The sequence below is a fragment of the Mustela putorius genome, unplaced genomic scaffold (assembly GCF_011764305.1).
Source record: "Mustela putorius furo isolate JIRA1106 unplaced genomic scaffold, ASM1176430v1.1 tig00000275_pilon_pilon_pilon, whole genome shotgun sequence".
Classification (NCBI taxonomy): Eukaryota; Metazoa; Chordata; class Mammalia; order Carnivora; family Mustelidae; genus Mustela; species Mustela putorius.
The window spans coordinates 8,449,969-8,475,674 of record NW_025421341.1 but is presented as its reverse complement, the minus strand read 5'-3'; the positions used below and the strand labels follow the sequence as shown (position 1 = coordinate 8,475,674).

The following is a 25,706-nucleotide window of genomic DNA, read 5'->3' as shown; positions in this document are numbered from 1 at the left end:
GAAGGACATTATATAATACTTAGAGGGTCTACCCAACAAGAAGACCTAAGAATTTTAAATATCTATGTCCCTAACATGGGAGCAGCTAATTATATAAGCCAATTAATAACAAAATCAGAGAGACACATCAACAATAATACAATAATAGTAGTGGACTTTAACACCTCCCTCACTGAAATGGACAGATGATTTAAGCAAAAAATTGACAAGGAAATAAAGGCTTTAAATGACACACTGGACCAGATGGACTTCACAGATACATTCAGAACATAGCATCCCAAAGCAGCAGAATACACATTCTTCTCTAGTGTGCATGGAACACTCTCCAGAAGAGATCACATCAGGTCTCAACTGGTATCAAAATATTGAGATCATTCCCTGCATATTTTTGGACCATAGTGCTTTGAAACTAGAACTTAACCACAAGAGGAAAGTTGGAAAGAACTCAAATACATGGAGGCTAAAGAGCATCCAACCCACACCAAGGAAATACAAACAATTATAAGAACATATTATAAGCAACTACACACCAGCAAATTAGACAATCTGGAAGAAATGGCTTCATTCCTAGAGACATATAAACTACCAAAATTGAACCAGGAAGAAATAGAAAACCTGAACAGACCCATAACCAGTAAGGAAATTGAAGCAATAATCAAAAGTCTCCTAACAAATAAGAACCCAGGGCCAGATGGCTACCCAGGGGAATTACTTAGACATTAATTTTCAAGTTGACAGGTTGCAATTTCTTTCTTTCTTTCTTTCTTTTTTTTTTTTAATAATTTTTATAAATAACTCAGACTTGTGACCCTAGGATCAAGAGTCGAATGCTTTTCTGAGCCACCCAGGCTGCTCCCATTTTTATTGCTAACATATCTCCCCTACACCTAAGATTTTTATTTTTGTTTATTTATTGGATACTAAAGTATTTCTTTGAGTTATAAAAGAGTGTGTATCTGAGTGTTTGCATAGCTACGAGTATTTATTAAATGTGTATTCTGACATAGCAGTTGTAACTATAGCAGACTTTTTAAAGGAAATGATAATAACATGCAAAGATGTGTGTATAAGTTCATTTTGCAGTATTATTACAAGGTAAATATTAGAAACTAATAGATGTCCATAAATAGACGGTTAAATAAAATAAAGTTATTTCTAATCATTATTACAAAATTTTAATAGTTTTATCACCTTTGTCTCCTAACTGAAATTAATGTAAGCATCATTAATCTTTTTGCCCGTTACTTGTGCAAGTTGTGTCATAAGTTTAGACCATACAGACCAAATATTATGTAAAGTTATTAACATTAATATTCCATTTAGTATCTTTCACTTTTTCAATCGGATTAAATACTCGCTGATTAGATATATATTATTGAAAAAAATTTAAGAAATGTTAGTCTTTTCTTTGTAGTCACTCCATGGATTCCTTTGGGCAACCCAGACCAGAAGATAACCAGTCAGTAGTTAGCAGAATGCAGAAGAAATACTGGAAAACTAAACAAGTCTTTATCAAAGCAACAGGAAAAAAGGAGGATGAGCACGTGGTGGCATCTGATGCTGAACTGGATGCTAAACTCGAGGTAAATTTGAGGATTCTTTATGTTGCATGTAAGTGGTTATTCTTTGGGACTATGACTGAAGAGCTTGCAAATTTGATAATAGAATGTTTAATTGTATTCATCTGTCAAACAGATCTTCTGCAGTCAAATTCTCTACCACTGAGCTATTCCCCCACAATCAGATCTTCTGCATAGGAGGTCACAATTCTCACAAGTTGAGAATCGGCAGAACTGGTACTCATAAATTAGAGAAAGAATAATTAAATAATTTCTCTGGTGCAAGTATTAGTTTTTAAGCTAAATATTAATTAATTAATTATATTCTTAATTGAGACCATATATTCATTATATATCATGTTGTAATTTTTGTGCTACTTTTATGTGTCGTCTTATATCTCATTGAAATTAACTGAAATCAAATAATGAGGTTTTTTATTTTTTTATTATTTTTTAAAGTTCATTTCTTTATTTAAATAATCTCTACACCCATTGTGGGGCTCACAGCCCTGAGATCAAGAGTTACATGCTCCACTGACTGAGTCTGCCTGCTAGTGTCCCCTGAGTGAGGATTTTTAAAGTTAGTCTTTGTTTCTGTATAATTAAGGGATAGAGTTATTAAAGTATTTTGTAATGTGTTTTTTGGCTATGTTTTTCATTTTAAATAAAATAAGTAATTACCATGAAACTACTTTAGACCTGTAAGTGTTTTACACTTTTAAGTAATTAAACTAATTGGAGAAAAGTCTCCGATATATACAAAAAGGTCTGGGTTTTTAAATGCAGGTTTACTAATTCCATGTATGTATACTAATTGAAAATAACTTTTTAAAAATATTTCCAAGTAGGAGTTCTATTATGCTTGGAATATAATCATTTGTTGCAATCCTTAAAAGTACAGATCTCGTTAAATAGGTCATAATCTACTAAGTATTTTTATTCTACAAAACATAAAGTTATGTCATGGCCATAACAAATGTAGAAATAGATAACAAATTAACAAGCTTGTACTATCTGTTTTGAAAAGTATTCTTCTTATGATTCAATGACAAGTGTTGAAAAAAATGAAGGGACTTGATTATAAGTAATCAGTATTTTTTTAAAAAAGATTTTATTTATCTATTTAACAGAGATCACAAGTAGGCAGAGAGGCAGGCGGGGGGGGGGGGGAAGCAGGCTCCCTGCTGAACAGAGAGCCCGATGTGGGACTCAATCCCAGGACCCCGAGATGATGACCTGAGCCGAAGGCAGCAGCTTAGCCCACTGAGCCACCCAGGCGCCCCTAAGTAATCAGTATTTTGAGGCTAAAGGAACTCTTTACTGTTTCCACATATATTCCCACATAAGTAAATTTTACTGTCCTGTCCTGTTTTACATTGTTAGGTAATCTGTGTGGCATATTTTCTTGTCCATTAGACAAATACTTGAAATCACCCAAATACTTTCTCCCACATTATTTTATTTTTTAAGATTGAGAAAATTTTTCATTGAATGTATACTTATATCATCATGTTATATGCTTTAAATATATTACAGTTTTGTCAAATTATACTTCCCCTTACATTAAAAAAAATTCATTCTAAAAATAAAAAGCAGTTGTATATAAATCTTTCAAAGACCCATGGGGGGAAAAAACAACTATAATCATTTCATCATAGTAGAACAATCATTTTTAATGTTTTTAAATTAAAAAAAAAGATTTTACTTATTTGACAGACAGAGATCGCAAGTAGGCAGAGAGAGGGGGAAGCAGGCTCCCAGCTGAGCAGAGAGCCCAATGCAGGCCTCGATCCCAGGACCCTGGGATCATGACCTGAGCAGAAGGCAGAGGCTTTAACCCACTGAGCCACCCAGGCACCCTAGAACAATCATTTTTATATCTTTTTCTAGTCTTCCATGTGATTTTAAAACAGCTTTTTAAGTTGCCAATTCCATCTACCAAATTCATTTCAAACATACCTAACCTTATATGGAAAGTTGATGGTTGCTCCTCCATTTAGATTTTAGTGTCTATCACTGATCTTCCTTGGGTCTAATCACATATCAAAATAATAAGAAAACTGTTTCAGAGAGGGAATACACAGGCTCAATGGTGATATTGGAAATTTATTTGATACTCAAAAGGTTATTAGTGCCTAATACTATGCTACAGTGCCAAGGTCTTTTTGAATTAAAGTCTTGTAAAAGTTCTTCAGCAGAGCACTTTGTGGGAAGAAGGCTGTACCCTAAAACCTATGCCACCCCATCTTCCTGGGAAAACCTTAATTTATAGATATGTATGAAGAGTCATCTCATGTGTATAATGTGTCCTAATCTCAAATTTTCACGTGCTTACTTTGAAATGGGTGTCTACTGGATGTTTTATTTTTCTGTTAGCTATTTGTAACAGTGGTAATGAAGGGACAATCCCAAACAAAAACAATCTGGAAGTAATTTATTTTTGATGTTATAATATATTACTTAATTTTTATGGTAATTCACTCACCTGTTATGCTAAAGATAATATTGCAGAAAAGCCAGATTGAGAGTTAACATTTTCTAAGGTTATCTATACTCTTTTCATCTGTAATTGGCACTCTTTGATCCAGTTTATATTGGATTTACATTTTTGTTATTTAGCTAGTTTGGAGCTGAGAGGAGGACAGACTCCACAGTTACAAATTTTTATTAATTCCCATGTATTTATCACCATTTTTTCCAGCCCTTTTGGGGGAATCTCAATTTTCTATATCAAAAATAAAACCAGGGACGCCTGGGTGGCTCAGTTGGTTGGGCAGCTGCCTTCGGCTCAGGTCATGATCCCAGCATCCTGGGATCGAGTCCCGCATCGGGCTCCTTGCTCGGCGGGGAGCCTGCTTCTCCCTCTGCCTCTGCCTGCCACTCTGTCTGCCTGTGCGCTCGCTCGCTCTCTCTCTTTCTCTCTCTCTTTCTCTTTCTGACAAATAAATAAATAAATAAATAAATAAAAATCTTAAATAAAATAAAATAAAACCAATAGTGAAGTACATCGAAGTCGAGGAAAACAGACATAGCACTTAAAAGGAAATGTTCTGCTTTCAAAGTGCTTATAACATATATATTATATTTGCTTATGGTTCTGTAGATTGTCCTAATAAAATTTGTATTTCAAAGGTTTTTCACTCCATTCAAGAGACATGCGCTGAACTTCTGAAGATAGTTGAGAAATATCAGCTAAGACTCAATGGTATGAAATCCTATATATCTATCCAATAATTCTCATTTACAATAAATAATTCACTTGCATTTTTGTGAATTAAATATTTAATACAAAAACAATAGTTTATTGAACTATTTTGTGAATGGTTCCTGATGACGAAGTAACAGCAAGGAGCGGTGGGAATGGGGGGCTAGCAAGTGAGGGGCTTGAGTTCTGCTGCTGCCTTAGACGTACTGAGGGACTCCCCTTTCAGTCTTTTCGTTTTTGTTTTTTTTTAGTAGACTCTATGCCTAGCGTGGAGCTTGAACTCACGACCCCAAAATCAAGAGTCACATGCTCTACTGACTAAGTCAGCTGGCACCTCTTCCTCTTTCAGTTTTTAACTTCAGCTTTTCCAGCAGTGAACCAGGGTGCAATTGGCATGACATTAGTCATTTGTCACTTTAAGCTTATAATTTGAACACTTTATGGGCTCCCCCACTTATTAGTCTTATTGCGATTAGTGGGTCAGACTTCTAAAACTTTGTGGTCAAAGACCACTTTTGTTTCATGTTTTACTTTCAAACTGTTGTAAACTGACACTTTTATAATATACAATAAAAATTAATTTCTAGAAAAAGGAAATTAAAGAAGACATGAATAATGTAAGCACACTTCTTTATTATTATTAGGTTCAACAGATATAAAATACTCAAATTAGTAAGTTTCTAAACAGCTTCTTAGTTTTGGTACCTGTTACAGGCTGGTAACAAGTGGTTCTGGACTGGAATTAATCGGTGGACCACACTCTGAGTACTAGTATACTACATGACAACTTTTACAGTTACAGCAGTAAAATTGTGAATGTCTGTGCACGTGGGATACTGAATACGTGTCACCGAAGCCAGGGTGGGGGTCAAGATTAAGTTAAGTTTAAATAGGATACGAATACTTACTAAGAGGCAATGATCCTAAAATGCATGTCTGCACAATTGCTAGTGCATCAATTGTGGTTTTGTCATTTTGGAACTTTTTTTTTTTTTCTTCACTAAAGATCAGTTTTTCCCAAATGCAAGTTCTGAGAATTCACAGAATTTACATCAAAACCATCCAGAGTACTTGTGGGTAGGGGGAAGCAGATCCTAAGACCTATAAAATCAGAATCTCTGTAAATGTAGCCCCAGGAATTTGCATTTTTAAAATAAGCTTCTCCTTCCTCCAAGTAATTCTTACATATTGAGAATTTTTGTTGTGTGTTTTAAACAAATGATGAAACAGCTAACTATATTGTGATTTTTTTCCTAGTTATATCAGAGGAAGAAAATGAGCTGGGAATCTTTTTAAAGTCTCAAGCAGAACGAGATCCGACCCCCGCTGGTAAAATGATGGATGCTGCCGGCAAGGCCCTCTGTGCTTCAGCCAAGCAGAGGTTTACGATTTTTTACATCAGCCTTAAAACTGTCCTCAACATGATAGTTTTGGCCTATGTTTCTAAATTTGCATATCTGTAAAGTTTACCGGTCATTTCAGTAAAGGGTTAAAAGAGAGATCTATTACAGCATATAATTGTTTTGATGCCTCTTATTTATTTTGTATGTAAAAGAATTTTACTTAAAAATGGACATTTTAGGTTGCTTAATTCCTAGAAATAGGCTTTAAGCCTGTATTTAAATTTCTTAGGTAGTTTAATGTAACAGGTACATACATATAAAAATATGTGTATTTTAATTATTTTCTTTCTTTTTTTGGACACTGTACTATCTAGGAGTACATTAGAACTTTCCTTCTTTTTCAGCAGGGAGCATTTTTTCTTCTTAAATATATCACTTTATACATTTTTTTTTTTACACTTTATACATTTTTAACATAAAGATACCTGCAGCAAAGACTCTCCTACATTTACTAAATACAGTCAAAATCTTTGCATTTTCAGAAGAAAAATAGAAATAGGTCTTATCAGACCTGCAGTGACGATGTATAACTTGAGTGGCTTTATTCTGAAACACCACATCAGAGCAAAAGCCCATCGTTAAGGAACTAACAAATGAACACTCAGTACAAGGCCCTTCAGTGTAACTAAGTAAAAAATGGTGACTAGAAGAGCTAGGTTTGATTTGTGTTTCTTAAATTCTTGATTTTTTTGTTCTCATCCTCAGCTGCTAAGAACTCAACACTCACTAGTTCTTCTAGTGTTTTATCTGCTTCTCTATACCCAGGTTTTACCTCAGATTTGTCACATGAAAGACTTTCTATTTATAGGATTATGCTTTGTGAATACAGGATCTCTTTTACCCATGGAACACTTTTCTAAAGGGCAGAATTATTGGCAGGTTATTTATGTGTGGATTAACATAAAAAATATTGCAAAAATAATATATGTCTTAAAATAAGAGAAGGGGGAGATATAGACACATCATCATTAACAATTCAGAGTTGGCTATATGATCTTTATTTGCTTTCTAAAGTTCCTTAGGCATCTTAATAATTTCCTGTTTTATAGACTCATCCTCACAGCAGATATGCTTTATGGTTTTAAACCTTTGTTTTTTATTTTGTTTATGGGATGTACATCCCTCTGATTTTTACCTCTCTGCCGTTAGATTGGCCCTGTATACTCCTCTGTCACGTCTTAAGCAAGAAGTAGCAACATTCAGTCAAAGGGCGGTATCTGATACCTTGATGACAATCAATCGGATGGAACAGGCGCGCACAGAATACAGAGGAGCCCTGCTGTGGATGAAGGACGTGTCCCAAGAGCTGGACCCAGATACCCTAAAACAAATGGAAAAGTTCAGAAAAGTATGAGAAGCCCTTCCCTGTCAGTTTCTTGATACATAAACCTAGTGAACTTACACAGAATAATTTATTCAAGATCATAAAATATCAGGCTATTTTTAAAACACATTATATTATAAATTCTTGGTTGCTTAGAGACCTTTGAAGTACAAAAGTTCACACTTTTTTACTCTTTGAGTGACATCCCCACCCTATCAACATTTTCTATTAGTTTGTTTTTTATCCCTCTCACGGTAGATGTCACCACCCTTTAAATGTTTCTTCTCTGGACTTTTGGGATCTGAGGGAGGGAAATAGTTTATTAGTGAGGAAAAAATAAACAATTTAAGTAAAAATTTAGGTAACTTGATTATTATAAGAAAAAGTGAAGATTATCAGATTCTTCTTCTGCTACAATACCTAGTTTGGCCACAGACATTCAAAGTATGTATGGACTTGTGTTTTTGCTAAATAGACTACTTATGAATTGTATCCCCTAAATTTACCATATATGAATAATAAAATTCACTCACTCCTTCATTTTATAAATAGTGTACATATGCTACAAATCGTATTTAATATTGGTGGAGCCTTTACCCAAACCACCGTATAGGCCAAGCAACCTGGTATTCTTTCCCCTTTGTAAACCTTGACAATTAGAATATAATCCAAGGGAGTTGTTAGACAATATTGTGAATACACTAATGTCACTGAATTGTATATTTTTTAAATGGTTAAGTTTATGTTATCCGAATTTTACCTAAATTTTAATTGAAAAAGAATGCATTCTAAAATTATCTGGACCCAGGTAGCCCTGCACAGCCTGTTTCCTGGCCCCTGGGCAGCCACATCTTACACTCCCTATACTCTAGCCCTTTTCATGCCCCAGGAAGGAATATGTTCTAGCCTATTCCGTATTGTTCTGCAAACATATTAAACTCTTCACCGACCTCCCATGCCCAGAACTTTTGTCCTTGCTTTTCCCTGAGCCTACAATGCTCTTCTCAGAATGTTGGCATGGCTCGTTCATCTTCTTTCTGTCCCAGTTCAAACATCTTGCATGAGCTCACCAAAGGCTTCCCTCATCATCTTACCCAAAGTAGTAATTTCTTTTCACTTATATGTTATCTTTGCAACTTGAGATGATCTTATATATTTATTTACTACTGTTTTTTCCTGTGCCTCCTCACTCAGGGGTGGTGGGAAAGAACAGTGTTTTGTTCACCACAATATCCCAGTGCCTGGCACATAATAGATACCTTATAAATACTTCTTGAATGAATCAATACGTATATTTAAAAGTTGAATATTCATGCCACTTGGTGACATATGACTTACCTCACGTGTAAGAAATATGATAGGCCTATATTTAAATTTATAAATGTATCTCCATGATTCAGAACTATGATTAATGCTTCTCAACACGTTAACTATGTCCCCTTTCCATTCATTCTTCTGTTAGCTAGATATTATCCATCAGTAGTTTTGGATGTTTCTTTTTATTTGGACTCTGTGGGATTTTTTTCTTCTTAACTATATACTTTCCATTTATCACTGCATACTTTCTCAGCATAAAGATAGCCATTGGAAAGAATCTCCTACAATTACTAAAAATAGCCCAAATCTTTACCATTAATCATGAAATAATAATATAAGGAAACCGAATTAGTCATGTTTATTACAACTTCATGTGCCTGAAAATATGTATCATGAGCCTATATGGTATATTTGTGTCTGTATTATCAGTAATAATAATAAATATTATTGTGGTTGCAGGTACAGATCCAAGTGAGAAATAGCAAAGCTTCTTTTGACAAGTTAAAGATGGATGTTTGTCAGAAAGTGGATTTACTTGGAGCTAGTCGCTGCAATATGTTATCTCACTCACTCACTACCTACCAGGTACCCACCTCCATGGTCAGCATGTCCTTGCAGTAAAGATGAGTGGTGAGATTCCTTTTTAAAAGTTGTCTAAAGGGTATAAAAAAATTGCATAAATAATCAGATTCTTTTGACTTTGAAAATTGCCTTACCGAGGTTATGACAGAGAATCATAGAATTCTAGACTGAAAAAGACATTCGGGATTCCTTACTCCTGTATCTTCATGTTATTCTTCTTGGTGTCCTAGGAGAGGGAGACTTAGGGGCCATCTAGGTTTGAGTGGGGGGCGTTGAGGCAGGTTTCACATCCTCAACCCAGTAGTTTAAAACTTGAAACTGTTGTTTGGCCCAATAGTTTAAAATTATTTTAAACTATTAAAATAGTTTACTAGCTGTGGCTCAGTAGTTTAAAACTTTCCTGTCATTTTATAGTTGAGGAAAGTGAAATGTAGGAGAATTAAAGTACATGGTAATTTGGGCTAAAAACCCAAGTGTTCTCATGCTGGGTCCTGTGTTCTTTTCATTCTGCCAAGTCGCCATCTCCCACCACTTTAACCTCAGGAGTCTCACCTGCACTTCTATTACCTCAAATCACACATAAATATCATGCAACGAGTAAGTTAGATGTTAATTAGTAGCAGTGACTAATTTTTTAAAAGATTTTATTTATTTTTTCGACAGACAGAGATCACAAGTAGGCAGAGAGGCAGGTAGAGAGAGAGGGGAAACAGACTCCCTGCTGAGCAGAGAGCCCGATGCAGGGCTCAATCCCAGGACCCTGGGATCACGACCCAAGCCAAAGGCAGAGGCTTTAACCACTGAGCCACCCAGGCGCCCCAGCAATGACTGATTTTAACATGTATTCATGAATGGCAAAATAGAATAAACTGTATTTACATAAGATAATAAACTAAATAATAAATAATAAACTAAATAATAAACAAGGCCCATTCACTGGGCCTTGTAGGAAATCTGCCTCCTTCCATTCAGTATTGTGGAATTCAGGAGTCAAGAAAGGACACACTTAAAAAAGTGCGGCAATCCATGTGGCGTACGCCTGCAACACAACAGCTTGTAGTTCGGTTCTCCTTATTCTCTCCAGCCAGCCCCCTTACTTTGACTAGGAACTTTGAAACACCAAGGAAAATGTTCAGTTACTGGAGTTGGCTTGAGAACACATTTTTTTTTCTTTCTTGTGCCCAAATGAAAGACTAAATTTAGTGGTACATACTATTTTTTTCCAATTAATAAGGGTTTATATATGCTTGCCAACATAGAGATTTACACATATACCCCTAATATAAATGCAGTATTTTTGTGCTTTTAACATTTCTCTTTTGGACTCTTCAGAAAGTGTTCTAATCTACTAGTATTACTCTCTAGCTGATTCCAGTGTACATTCCACTGCTGTGTACAGATAGGAACATATATATGCCAATACAGATGCCAGTTCTTTTTTTTTTTTTTAAGATTTTTATTTGTTTATTTATTGGACAGAGAGAGATCACAAGTAGGCAGAGAGGCAGGCAGAGTGAGAGAAAGAAGCAGGCTCCCCACTGAGCAGAGAGGGGAGCAGGGCTCGATCCCAGGACCCTGAGATCATGACCTGAGCCGAAGGCAGAGGCTTAACCCACTGAGCCACCCAGGTACCCCAAGATGCCAGTTCTTATGCTGTGTGGTTCCCAAACCCAGAAACTGATTTTACTTCCTACTGCTTATTATTCAGCAACCATTCATCTGCCTACATTAGTGAGGAAAAACAGCAGTGAAAAAAAAATCATATCTGTAGTGACAACCTTTCTTTCTCTGCAGAGGACACTGCTTGGATTCTGGGAGAAAACAGCTCGATTGATGTCCCAGATCCATGGGGCCTGTACTGGCTTCCATCCATATGATTTTGTAGCTGTCAAGGTACATTTCTTTCCATGTTCTTTTGTTAGATATATTATACTTCATTTGGATAACACCAAAAGTATTTTGCGCTAAGCCTAACTTTCAATTCACAAAACACTGGGAAACATTTTCCTACACTCCTTTAGTCAGTTGTTTTCCAGTACGTCCCTAATTCCAAGCGCTACCAGCAACACTAAACAAATATGTGAGAATACTGCTGGTGGGCTCAAGATATTGGGTGGGGGTTAGAGGCGGGGAGTAAAAGAGCCAGCAAGAGAAAAGAAAATTAAAATGCAAATGAGATAAGAAAAAGTTATGGAAAAGAAAAACTTCAGAGGAACAAGCAATGGAAAATGGTCGTTGGCTTTTCAAAAACAACCAGAGTACATACCTGACAATTTTAGAACTTAAAAATTCCCTTGCTTTACTTTTATACTCATGTTGTAAAGTATAGTTTTCTTCTGTAGAGAATAGAATCATATGTAGATGTGATTCATGATGCAAAAATTATGGGTGATTACAGCTTAAGAGACTACTCTCTTGTATTAGATCAACTCTTTCTGTAATGCCTACATAGTAAAAGGTACTCTGAGGTTTTTAACATTTGAGTATCTTCCTGTCAGTCTTCTTTGCATATGGCTTATCTAGCAGAGTCACACCATGGTAATCATTTCTTTACTTTGGTTAGGCTAGATTTCAATGCCTTTGAACCTATCTCTCTGCCTTGTTTTATTTTATTTTTTCATTATTTTTATTAACATATAATTTATTATTTGCCCCAGGGGTATAGGTCTGTGAATTGTCTTGTTTTAAATAGAGCTTGAAAATGTTATTGTTGAGATTACTCAAGCTAGATGTGGTATCTGGGATAGATCCCTATCTTGTACCTGTGTATTCCTGGGGCTTGGTATGGATTTTTAAGTCATGTTCTCACAGAGCATCTTCCAGTCAAATAGATACCCTCGTATTAGTCTTTATGTTTTTTGTTGTGCGTATGTTTTTTTTTCTCTATTAATGTTTCACTGGATAGCATACTGTGTTTTTAGGCAAATTTAATATCTAATTTCTGTTCACATGAAGTTGAAAATCTTCAGCCATATTTAGAACATCGCAGTCAAAGTCAGAAACACTGCGTGAGTCTTCTTTGGCGTATCACAGACTTAGAAACCCTGTGGCTAGCCTATGTCCTAGGCCATATGGTTGCCATAGGCAGCCAGGATAAACAGAGACACAGGGCTTAGTTCAATTTACATTACAATTTACATTACATCCCATCTTTCCCACTCTCTAGTCTACTTCAAAATTATCCCCATTTTATGTTGTTTTTTAGAATTTTTATTCTCATTTTGTTTGCACAAAGAGAGAAACACTCCATCTACTTAACATTGAATTTCTTGTCCTTAGCAACTACAGGACACTCCAAGCAAGTTTACTGAAGACCACAAAGAACAAACAGAGAACAGTTCTCTCACTGAAAACCTCAATAAGTAAGCAGGCAGAAGTATGGTATTATGGATACTGATACATGATAATATGATGTATTTGGAAACTGTGGCTACTGATAAGGATATATATGGAAAGAATTGTTTCTTTTCTGACTTACTGAATATTTATTTCTATGTCATTTTTCCAGTTAATATCTTTAAGAGATTTTTTTTTTTTTTTAAGTGAGTTCTATACCCAGCAGGGGACTTGAACTCACGACCCAGAGATCAAGAATCAGGTGCTCAACTGACTAGCCAGCCAGGTGCCCCATTTTACCAGTTAATATTAAACATTTGTTTTGAAGCCTGATTTCCCCCCCTATTTTAGACATGGCAAGCAAAGTTGATGGTAACAGTACAGAACAGATTGAGGCGATAACTCCAAATTCTGTAGTTTGGGAGACTGAGCTTTGTATTAAGAGTCTCTACCTAGAATCCCAGAAGGGCCAGCTTGCAAGAGGAAGGGACAGGTGCCAGCAGCTATGAAACAGAAGCTATTGAACATCTATCTCCAGAGCAACACCAATAGGACTGGGACTGGTTGCCTGAAAATGGGGCTTCTTGCCATGCACATCTTGTACGTTGCCTGTTTCCCTTTTTATCGTACTCTTGTTTTCCTTTCAGAGCTTCCACTTCTCATTTTAAGTAGGTTGCACTCAGTGTAGTAACACACCCAGAAACAAGACCCAAACTGTGACAGACCATGTACTGCTGAGTGAAACGTGATCCAGGATATCAGCAGGTCCCTCTTTTCTCTGTGGGGAAATCCAAACAAATATTATGGCTAACTTGACTATACAAACAATTTAGGATGTAGATTAATCAAATGTATAGTTATAACTGAAACTTATACATTAACATTTAATATCTTATGTTACATGAAATATATTCATTTAGTAAAATTTTTCCACTATCACATTTCATGAAAGTTTTATTCAAAATCCTCTCATGCATCTTTGGCATTATGATAACTACCTTTTCAGTTAACTAACAAAGTACAAAGCATTTTATTTTTTCTTCCATCCAAGTTGTTTAAAAACCCATGTATATATGCTGTTATTGGAAATTTCATTCCAACTCATTAGTATCTACTTTCTCTGTAGGTTTATTTTTGTGTTTTTTGCAAATAAATACCGTGTAGGTTTCCCCTGCTATCCGAAAGTGGAGTATTCCGACGAAACATTTCATAAGCCAGTATACAGTGTAAGGCAAAGAAGCAATTACCATTAATTTTTGTGGAAAATTTTTTGAGTATTCATAGACCCAAAAAATAACCTCTCTCAGGCTTTCCTGACACCCTAGCACACATCTTGCTAGCATATGCACAAAATAAATCTAGATAGAGCACAGCTGTGCACAGATACCATTCAGAACTCTAGTGGCTTAATGCTGAGAGGCTGAGTGTAGTTCTCAGGGAAGGAGCCTGGTGGCGCTGCTGTCGCTGCTCAGGGTCACACCGCCTCTAAAAGGGCTCCTTGTAAAACAACACTGTATTTTGCTTTTTGCTTTTTTTATAAAAGTGAAAATCCTCTTTGGACTTCTTTCAGTTAGCAAAGGTGGGTACTAACGTAGGTCTTCTGTAGAAGCATAATGCAAACTTTTGAAAAGCAGGCGGTACCTGTATTGCTTGTTATGTATCTTTAAAGATTTATTAAAGACAGCCTCTAATACTGGAGTTATGAGGTTAAACTCCAGGAATAATGCCTTAATCTATGTTCAATTTCTTTGTCTGATTTTTTTACTGCAGATGGATGATACAAATATCCAAAATTAGTATTGACTGAGAATATTTTAGGCAAATGTGTCTTCTTGTGCAAACATCACTTTGTTCAAAATAGAGTGCTCCATTTTTTCTGTGATTCTTCATTCCCTCTATTTAGATCCCAAGTATTCTTGAGTAAATTGCTTCCGTGCTTGAAAATGAAACCTCATACTCCAGGACTTTGGTGACAGATGTTCACTATATGTAGCACTTAGCACGGTGCCTGTAATACCAAACATGGTGCCTGTTGCTTCCTCGGTACTCGGTAACTGTTGTTGAAAGAATAAGGGATGAAGGATTATTTTCATAGTCTATGTAGATCTAGAGAAGAAGTGGCATTTGTCTCAGATTTTAGAGCTATCTACAAGACAACTATTTTATATGTCATCTCAGTTAAAAAAAAATTTTTTTTAACCATATACAATTATAGGATATGAGTCCTGAGTATATTTTAACCAAAATCTTTGCATTTTTTGGTTTTTACTTTAGGTTAGTTTTGTCAGATGAGGAAGTGAGCTTGGGAAATGAACCAGGTAAGATGTGAAATGATCACATTTGAAATGTCAAAACAGTTTGTCACAACCTTTTAAAACAGATTGTATTAATATCCATTCATTTAAAAAAACATGTTAAATCCATTTATAAATCTCTTCTATATAAACACTTTTGAGTTAGCTTTCTTTTCCCCCCAGCTTTATTGAGTTATAGTTGACATATAACACTGTGTAGGATTAAGGTATACCATGTGATGATTTAATATAGTACGTATTGCTAAATGATTAGCACTATATACGTAGCTAACACATCTATCCCCTCACATAGGTACTATATACCTTTTGGTAGCAAGAACATTTAAAACTTATTCTCTTAGCAAATGTCAAGTATGTAATATGGTATTGTTAACTGTTGTCACGATATACATTAGATCCCCAGAACTTTATCATCTTTACGTGGAAGTTTATACCCTTTGACCAAATTTCACCATTTCTCCTCTCCTAGACCCCAATAACCACCAATCTACTCTTTGTTTCTGAGTTTGGCTTTTTAAGATCTAAACTTTAAGTGAGATCCCATAGTATTTATCTTTCTTTAACTTATTTCACCTAGCATAATATCCTCCAGATTCATCCATGTTATTTTATGAGTAAATAATATTCAATTTGATTCTATTATACATATCTATATACATGACATTTTCTTTATCCATTTATCTGTGATGGACACTTCAGTTGTTTCCATGTTTTGGCTATTGTAAATAATACTGCAAAGAACATGGGGATGCAGATAGCTCTTCAAGATAATAATTTTATTTCCCTTGGATATATACCCAGAAGTGGAAGTGCTGGAACATATGCTAGTTCTGTTTTTAATATTTTGAGGAACCTCCATACTACTTTTCATAATGGCTGCCCCAATTTACATTCCCACCAACAATGTACAAAGGTTCCCTTTTCTCCATAGCCTGTCCCACACTTGCTATCTCTTCTCTTTTTGATACTAGCGTTCTAACAAGCGTGAGGTGATAGCTCACTGTGGTTTTGATTTCTGTTTCCCTGATGAGTCGTGTTTTGTTGAGCACCTTTTCCTGTATGTGTTGGCTGTGTACATGTCTTCTGCAGTTGGAAAAATGTGTCTAGGTTCTTTTGCCCTTTTTTAATCAGGTTATTTTGTTTTTGCGATTAAGTTATGAGTTCCTTACATATTTTGGATAGGAACCCCTTATCATACAGATGGTTTGCAAATATTTTACTCATTCCGTAGGCAAATGTGGTTGGGTTTTTGATTGTTGATTGTTATTTTTTTTGCTGTGCCGAGGATTTTTAGTTTCATGTAATCTTCTTTATTGTTGCCTTTGTTTCTTGTGTTTTTGGTGTCCAATGCAAAAAAATCATTGCCAACACCAACGTCAAAGAGTCTTTTCCCAGGTGTTGTTTTTTTTTTAATTGAAGTATAGTTGACATATATTAGTTCCCGGTACTGCGGGCACCTAGTGGCTCAGTCAGTTAACCATCTGCCTTCAGCTTGGGTCATGATCTCAGGGTCCTGGGAGAAAGCCCCACATCAGGCTCCCTGCTCAGTGGGGAGCCTGTTTCTCCTGCTCTCTCTGCCTGCCACCGTCCTGACCCCCACTTGTTCTCTCTCTCCCTCTCTGTCAAATAAATAAACAAATTCTATAATAGTTTCAGGTACAAAACACAGGGATTTGACAGTTATGGACATTATGAAATGTTCACCATAATAAATGTAGTCATCTTGCAAAGTTATTACAATATTGTCATTTGTATACCCTGTGCTGTACTTTCCATTCTCGTGACTTATCTGTTTCATGACTGGAAGTTTGTACCTCATAATCTCCATTATGTATGTTGTTTATGTCTCCACCCCACTCTCCTCTGGCAACCACTATTTCTCTATATCTATATATATATATATATATTCAAAGGGTAGTTCTCTATGATGTTGTTTGTTTTGTTTTGCTCCATTTTGGTTTTGATTTTTTTTTTAGTCCTGATATAAGGGGAATCATAAGGTATTTGTCCTTCTCTGTCTGACTTGTTTCACATAGCATAGTAACTTCTTAGTATCTTCTAGGTCTGTCATGTTGTCACAAATGGCAAGATTTAATTCTTTTTAATGGTTGAGTAATTCCATTCTATATGCAATCATGAACTATAACATCCTATTTTAAGCTAATAAGAACTTCATTACTATACAGAAACTCCACAGTTGTCTCCCCCTCACATTTTAGTTTACACCTTTTTCATTGTGTATCCAATAACTAATTATTGTAGTTAGAGTTATTTTTAATGCTTGCTTTTTAAACTGGAGTTTAAAGTGATTTATACAAAACTCTTCCAATATTATATAATCTTTGACTATATATTTACCTTTACCTATGCACTGTACACATTCATGTGGTTTTATAAGGTTATTTAACATCCGTTCATTTCGTCTTGTAGAATGTCCTTTAGCCTTCCTGTAAGGGAGGTCTATGGTCGATGAACTATCTCAACTTTCATTTGTTTGAGAAGGGCTTTATCTCTCATTTCTGAAGGACAGCTTTGCTGGGTATAATATTCTTCATTGAGGTTTTTTCTTTCAGTATTTAGAGTACATCATACTGCTGTCTCCTGGCCTGCAAAATTTCTCCTGTGAAATCTTACAGTCTTATAGTGGCTCCCTCATATGTGAGAAGTACTTTTCTCTTGCTGCTTTAAAAATTCAGTCTTTGACTTTTGACAGTGTGATTACAGTGTGTTGTTGTATCTGACTGGACAAAGGCGCTGCTCATGCTCTGAGGTTGGAAAAGACCCATTGGCTGTATTTTGTGTTTAAGTGGTGCTGTTAGCTGGGATCCCTGGTGAAAGGGCTGTGCTCTGAGGTCAGGCAGGGTCACTAGCTGGGCTTCACGGTCATCTCTGATCAAAGGATGCCACTGCCGAGCCAATTTTTTCAGGCAGGGTCACAGGCAGGGCTTAATGGTCTGATATGGGCTCACCCAGTGCTTTGCAATTGAGACTGCAGAGGCTGGGTTCTACATCAGGCAGGGCGGTGGCTGTTGGGCAAGATTGCTGGCCATACTTCCTAGCTGAGTGGGCCTCATGCTTTACTGCATGACTGGGCAGGGCATGAGGCTGTGTTTTACAACTGAGTAGGATCACTGCCTGGGCTCCCTGCTCACTTGAGACGGCAGGCTGTGCTCAGCAGCTAACACGGCCATCTGCGTGGCCTCCATGCCAGGCAGTGCTATAGACAGGAGCTGGCTGCAGGGCAGCACTGTACGCTGGGCTCTGGAGCCCCCCACGGTCACTGTTAGGGCTTCCCAGTGAGCAGGGCAGGAGATTAGGCTTCATACTCTGGTGGGGCTGCTGACTTGTTTCTCTTTCTGGGTGGGTGGTAGGATGTGCTTTGTAACTTCCCAGGGTCTCAGTCCAGGCTTCCTGGTCACATGGGCCTGGAGGCTGTACTCAGCAATGAGTTAGGTTTCTAGCAGCACCTCATTAGAAGGTCTAATTATTTTCCTGAGGGAATTTTGATTTTTCTCCAAGATGAGGGCTTTTAATGTAGACATTTATTTCAGGGTGGTATGAATAAGTTTCAAGCTTCTCCTCACACTTCAATACACGTTCTTTTTTTATTTTTTTATAAATACAGATTATGTATACAATCAGTATATATTCAATCAGTGCAGCTTTGGAGTCAGAAAAACCAGGGTTTGAATGCCAGCTTTTAAAAACAAGTCATATTTACCTTTCCCATTTTTCTCATCTGAAATATGAGTCATATACGCCTACCTTACAGAGATATTAAGACTAGAGATATTTATAAACTACATGGCACATGATAGGTGTACAGTTTAATGCAAGAGGCATTTTTAAGTGTACACATAGATACAGATCATATTTTATTTTATTTTATTTATTTATTTGACAGACAGAGATCACAAGTAGGCAGAGAGGCAGGCAGAGAGAGAGAGGAGGAAGCAGGCTCCCTGCCGAGCAGAGAGCCTGATGCAGGACTCGATCCCAGGACCCTGAGATCATGACCCGAGCCAAAGGCAGAGGCTTTAACCCACTGAGCCACCCAGGCGCCCTACTTTTTTTTTTTTTTTTTTAAAGAGCTTATTTATTTTAGTGAGAGAAATAACACAAGTGGGAGGAGGGGCAGAGGGAGAGGGAGAGAGAGAATCCAAGCAGACTTGCTGATCTTGGAGCCTAATGCAGAGCTCAGTCTTACAGCACTGAGATCATGACCTGAGCCAAAATCAAGAGTCAGATGCTCAACCAACTGAGCCACCCAGGTGTCCCATTATGTCTACTCTCTAATTCCAGATATTTATTTGTTCCTTCTCTCTTTTTTTCTTAATGAATTTTGCTAAGGGTTTATTCTTTCAACAAATCAGCTTTTGGTTTTCTATTGAATCTTTGTTTCTGTTTCATTAATTGTATTTCTTATCTTTATTATTTTCTTCCTCTATTATTTTTGTTTTTTTTTAAGCTAAAATTTCTCTTTTTCTATATCCCACAAGTTTTTTTTAAAAAAGGCTTTATTGAGGTATATTTTATCCTAAAACTCATTCTGTTGTATAAATGAGTAATTTTTAGTTACGACAGAGCATTGCAACTATCTGTAGAAGTCAGATTTAGAACCTTTTTATCCCCTCAGCAGTAAGATCCTTCACGCCTGCTTGCTGTAATCCCCATTCCCACTCCTAGGCCTTTTCTGGACATTTCATGTAGCTAGAATCATGCCATGTGTGGTGTCCTTGTATCTTTTTTCACTTCATGTAACACTTTGAGCTTCATCCATGACACAGTTTGTGTTGGTACTTCCTTTATATTGCTTAATCCATTGTATGGATTCCAGAAACTTTGATATATAGTATTTTCATTATAATCTGATTTAAATTGTTTTTAGCTTTTCATTATATCTTTTGTCATCTGTGGCCATGAGTGATTTTAAATTGTGTTTCTAAAATCAGCAAATTAAGGGAATACTGAAATTAACCTTTTTGTCATTGACTTTTTAACTTAATTTCATCATGGTCAGAGATGAAATTGCTGTACTTGTCATACTGATTCTTTGAATTATTGGGACACTGTCTGTGGACTAAGAAGTGGACAAATTTTCTAAATATTCCATGGGCTTGATGTGTTCTCTAATCATTGAGTGCAGGAGCCTACATATCTGTTACATCAAGCTAATTATTTGTGCTGCTTTAAGTCTTTTATAGCTTTACTAATTTTTTATTTACTTAATATATCAGTAATTGAGAAATGTACTTTGAAATCTCTGCTACTGTAGTCGGTTTTCATTCTTCCTGCACTTTTTCACTTTATATACTTAGGATTTTGGAGTGATGGTTGCATAGAAGTTTAAAATCTCTTTTTAAAGATTTTATTTATTTGAGAGAGAGAAAGAGAGCTTGGGAGCAAAAGAGCACAAGAAGGGACAGCAGCAGAGGGAGGAGAAGCCCACCTCCTGCTGAGCAGGGACCCAATGCTGAACTCACTACCAGGGCCCTTAGATCATGACTTGAGCCAAAAGCAGCCACCTAACTGACTGAGCCACCCAGGAACCCCTTATTTATTGTAGAGAGGGAATGAGCACAAATGGGGGCAGGGGAAGAGGGAGAGAATCTCAAGCACACTCCATGCTGAGCAGAGAGCCTGACCCAGGGCCCAATCTCATAACCCTGAGAACATGACCAGCTGAAACCAAGAGTTGGACACTCAACTGACTGAGCCACCCAGGCACCCCAGTTTAGAATTCTACCCAAATTAATCTGTTTAGCAAATTAATCTGTTAATAATATGATGACCCCTTCTGTCCCTAATATTACTTCTTGGCTTATAGTTCCCTCTATATGACATTAGCTTAGCTTAAGTAGTTTTATTTTTGTTAGTATTTGCTTTGTATACCCCTTTATGCACTTTTAATTTCAACTTTCCCATGTTCTTATATCTTAGGTTATGTCTCTTATAAATAAAATTAAGCTGGATTTTTTTTAAAGGCCCCATATATCAGTTTGTCATTCTTTTTTTTTTTTTTGATGAATTTAGTCCATTTACATTTATTGCCATGGTTTATATTTGGACTTGTACTTTCTGTTTTCTCTTTGTTTTGTTCTACCCCATTCTCTTGTCCCTGTTTGGGCTTACTTTGGATTGATTAAGATTTTATTACTTGTTTTTGAAGATTTCTTAGTCCTTTTTCCCCCCCATGTACTAGTTTGGAAGTTACACATTTTATTTGTTTTTGGTGGTTTCCCTTGAGTTTTATCATGCATACTTTAACCAACTGAGCCACCCGGGTGTCCATATCATTCGTACTTGAAATAAAGGCTAGGTTTATGACTATCTCAGTATTCCCAAAACATTACAAAGATCTTAAACTAAATCCAGTCACTTCCATCTCACTTCACCAACTATTATTCTTCAATGTTTTATTTCTCTTTTTGTGAGTTCCCACATAGCAATAAAAAATATTTTTGTTTTATGAAGAAATGTTATTTGTATTTTACTAGTATTTTTTCTTTGTTATTATTTCTTCATATATTTCAGATCTTCATTGTGACCTCATTTTCCTTTTCTGTTACTATAGCTTTTAGTTTTGGAAGTTATTAAAGATTCCATGATGGAATGGCTTATGTTTGTAAATAATTGTTATTTCTTATTTTTGAAAGACAGTTTTGCTTAGTAAATAATTTTAGGTTGGTTGGTATTTTCTTTTACCACTTTGTAAATATTGTTGTATTGTTTTCTGTTTTCCCTGGGCTGTTGAGAAATCTTCTGTTAGTCTAATTATTTAGTGAATTTGGTTTTTCTTTCTGGCTGCTTTAAGGATATGCTGTTCATTTTGGTGTTCTTGCTGTTTCAGTACCATGTGTCCAAATGTGCAGGTTTTTAAAATTTTTTCATCTTTCATAGTATAAGTTATATTTCCTGTAACTGTGTCTTTTATTAGTTCTGGAAAATGCACAGCCATTATTATCTTTTTTTTATATATGATAAATATGTATACATCCACCATTATCTTTTAAAATATTGCTCCTCCATTTTCTCTGTTTTCTCCTCTGGAACCTCAGTAAGCTTATGTTGGACCTTTTCATTCGTCTTTCATATCTTTTGTCCTCTCTTTCATATTTTCCATCTCTTTTCCTTCTTTTCTTCGGGTCTAGGTAAGTTCTTCAGGTCTGTTTTTCACTAATTTTCCATTCCCCAAACTCTGTTTCTGTAGCTTACCAAAATTTCCATGGTGTGTGACTGAGTCACCTATTCTTTCCCTGCCCTCAAACTCTTACTCTCTTCTTCATTCCCTTCTCTGGCCACCTCCAGAATCTCTTTCTCATTCCCAGATTTTTCTAGAGTTCAACTGAAATCTTTATTGATAGTCTGTTTTTTTATCTTCTGTAGTTTTAAACCATCTTTATACTATTTGAACTTAGAACCTAATTTATCCTTTGCTTCCTTATCTTAAAGCTAAATAACACTGAATTCCTTATACCTTTCTTTTGATTTTGTTTTTCTTTTGACTACTTTGTTTGGTTTAACTTTTTCCATTTTCTTTTGTAGTATCTAAACTGAGCACCAACTTTTAAGAAGAATGTAGTAGAGATATTACTACCTTGTCCTTAAATGTATTACACCTTCTAAGCTCACTGTACAGCAGCAACACTATTCATGTTTTATGTAGGAGACATTTTGGTTTCATGATCTTTTTAAAAGGTGTCCTTGATATAGTTGAAGATGTCAAAATCTTGGGCATTTTTGGCTTTTCTTTCTTTCTTTCTTTTTTTCTTCCTGGCCTGTGTTTATATTGGGTTGCAGATGAGGTACAGATGAATTATGTGGGAAACTGGATCCCAGATTAATGATAGGGCATAACTTGTCTCAGTATATACCCCAAACTTGAAGATCTTTTTTTATAAACAACTTTTTGCCTGGAGAGCTTTGGGGGTATGCTGTCTTTTAGCACATTTTTTTTGATCTTTGCCTTCATATGAAATTACTACTAGTCTCACTTTGGTGGAGGTGAGGAATGCGGAGAAGTTGTTTACAACTATGCACGTAAAATAAATATCTGTTGTCCAGAGACATGGAGAACAAGCAGAACAAAATATAAAATGGACTTTCAGAGATTACAGAATTAGACACACGGAAAGGGCTAGGCTTCGGAATGTGAAAACTTTTCTTTAATTGAGGTATAAATGACATACTAGTTTCAGATTTATAACATAATGATTTGATATTTGTATACAGTGTGAAAGAATCACACTGTTACAGTGTGATTCACTCTTACAGTGTGAAAGAATAAGTCTAGTTAACACCCATCACCATACAGTTAGAAAATTTTTTTCTTGTGATGAGAACTTTTAAGATTTACTCATTCAGCAACTTTCAAGTATGCAATACAGTATTATTAACTAGTCACCATCACCATGTTATATTACATATCTTTTATTTATTTTATAACCAAAAGTTTATACCTTTTGACCCTCTTTACCTATTTTGCCTACTTCCCCCATCCCCTGCCTCCAGCAACTACCAAATCTGGTCTGTCTGTGAGCTTGGTTTTTGTCTTTTTGTTTTTTAAATTCTACATACAAGCAAGATCATGCAGTATTTGTCTTTCTCTGTCTTACCTATTTTACATGGCATAATGTTTATAAGTCCATCCATGTTGTTGAAAATAGCAAGATCTCATTTTTTAATGGCTGATTAATATTTTACACACACACACACTACATTTTCTTTACCCATTTGTCCACTGATGGACACTTGGTTTGTTTCCATGTCTTGGTTATTGTAAATAATACCACAGTGAACATGGGGGTACATATATATTTTTGAGGTAGTGGATTTGGGGTTCTTTTTTTTTTTTTTCATATAAAATACCCAGAAGTGGCACTGCTGAATCATTTGGTAGTTCTATTTTTAATTTTGGGGAGAACCTCTATACTGTTTTTCATAGCAGATGTACCAGTTTACCTGGAATGTGAAAACTTTCAAGTTTCAAGGGGACAGAGATGTAACAAAGGACCTGCATACTTACGGGTATTATAAAGTTTTTTTGTGTGTGAATTATACATATTGTATTACAGATCTTTTTCAACTTTAGATGGGGTTATGTTCTGATAAACCTATCGTAAGTTGAAAATGTAAGTCGAACACCTCAAACTAATGTAACACTGTATTTTAATTATACTGGAATTAAAATTAAAAATATCATAAGATATTTACTTTCTATACCTAAAAAAGGCAAATATCATAAGTCAAAATGCATTTAATATATTTAACATAAGAACATCATAGCTTATCCTGGCTCAGAACACTTCTGTTAGCCTGCGGGTAGGCAAAATGATCTACCACAAAGCCTAATTCATAATTAAGTATTGAGTATCTCATATAATTTATCAAATACTGAAACTGAAAACAGGATGGTCTTATGGGTACCGAAGATTGTTAAGTGTATCATTTGTTTATCCCGTGATCACATGGCTGACTGGGAGCCGCAGCTCGTTGCTTCTGCCCGGCATCACAAGAGAATACTGTATTATGTCTCACTAGCCTGGGAAAATGTCAAATTCAAAATCTGAAGTACAGTTTCTACTGATTATCTCCTTTGTATCATTATGAATCAAAAAATTGTAAGTCAGGAACCATCTATGCACACAAATATACATGTATGCACACATATATATACTCATACACACAAATGTGATTTTTATATATAGTTCTTTAAATTTTTACATCTCCATTTTATACATATTATAAACTGATGTGGTCAATTGCACACTTAGGCCAGATTATTATAAAATATTATAGTAAATAAGCATGCTAAATTTCTACTTATTCAGCTTATCTTTTATATCATTTTGTTTCAGTAGCCGAAGGTTACAAGGAAAAGCATTTTCAAATAAGAGAGTTTGAAGCACCTCAGTTTTCTCATTCTGAAAATGGTAAGAAATGGTAATTTCATTATATATATGGATAGTTTATTATTTAAAATTCTTCAGTTTTAATTTAATAATTATTTCCTTAACATTAAAACCTGTATAGGCCTCTACACAGGGATGCAACCCTTTACTTCTATTTTATAGCACATATCAATGGAAATTAAGTCATTATTTGTTATATATGTCTGAGCTCTTGTCCAAATGGATCTGTGTAACTGTGAGGACTGGAAGGACAGAGTGTGTCTCACTCTCTGCTGTCCCTCTGTCATCCAGCAGTTGTAGACACTCTAAATACTACTTTGAATATCTTTATGTTGCAAATATTTTTTTCCCACTATGTTACCTGTCTTTTGTCTTTTCATGTAGTTGTTTCTTGCCATGAAAATTAAAAAAATAATTTTATGTAGTCAAATTTATTAATCTTTTCTTAGATCTTGATTTTTGTCATATGTAAAACCCAAGTTAGAGTTTATTTATGCTGTCTTCTAGTATTTGTATACTTTTATTTTTTACATTTATATCTCTCACTTGGAGTTTTTTTTAGCCATATGGTACTAGCGATGGCTTAAATGTGATTGTTTTGCAGGCAGCCATCCTTTATCATTTTTTTTTTTAAAGATTTTATTTATTTATTTGACAGAGAGAGATCACAGTAGGAGAGAGGAAGGGAAGAGATCACAGAGAGAGGAAGGGAAGCAGGCCCCCTGCTGAGTAGAGAGCCAGATGTGGGACTCGA

The 25,706-nt window shown here is 35.7% G+C and overlaps 1 protein-coding gene across 5 annotated transcripts in view; it reads left to right on the top strand.

Annotated features, from left to right (window-relative positions):
* The window catches only part of ICA1L (islet cell autoantigen 1 like), a 64,309-nt gene that overhangs the window by 22,510 nt on the left and 16,093 nt on the right, over positions 1-25,706 (top strand). For 4 of the 5 annotated variants that reach the window (XM_045078582.1, XM_004764181.3, XM_004764182.3 and 1 more), the window contains exons 3-11: positions 1,415-1,583; positions 4,692-4,764; positions 6,022-6,145; positions 7,317-7,515; positions 9,268-9,393; positions 11,185-11,283; positions 12,670-12,752; positions 15,001-15,044; positions 24,899-24,973. In XM_045078582.1, coding sequence (XP_044934517.1) covers positions 1,415-1,583; positions 4,692-4,764; positions 6,022-6,145; positions 7,317-7,515; positions 9,268-9,393; positions 11,185-11,283; positions 12,670-12,752; positions 15,001-15,044; positions 24,899-24,973 — 992 coding nt within the window. The remainder of the gene's footprint in view (positions 1-1,414; positions 1,584-4,691; positions 4,765-6,021; positions 6,146-7,316; positions 7,516-9,267; positions 9,394-11,184; positions 11,284-12,669; positions 12,753-15,000; positions 15,045-24,898; positions 24,974-25,706) is intronic. The other variant, XM_045078583.1, reaches the window with a different exon arrangement.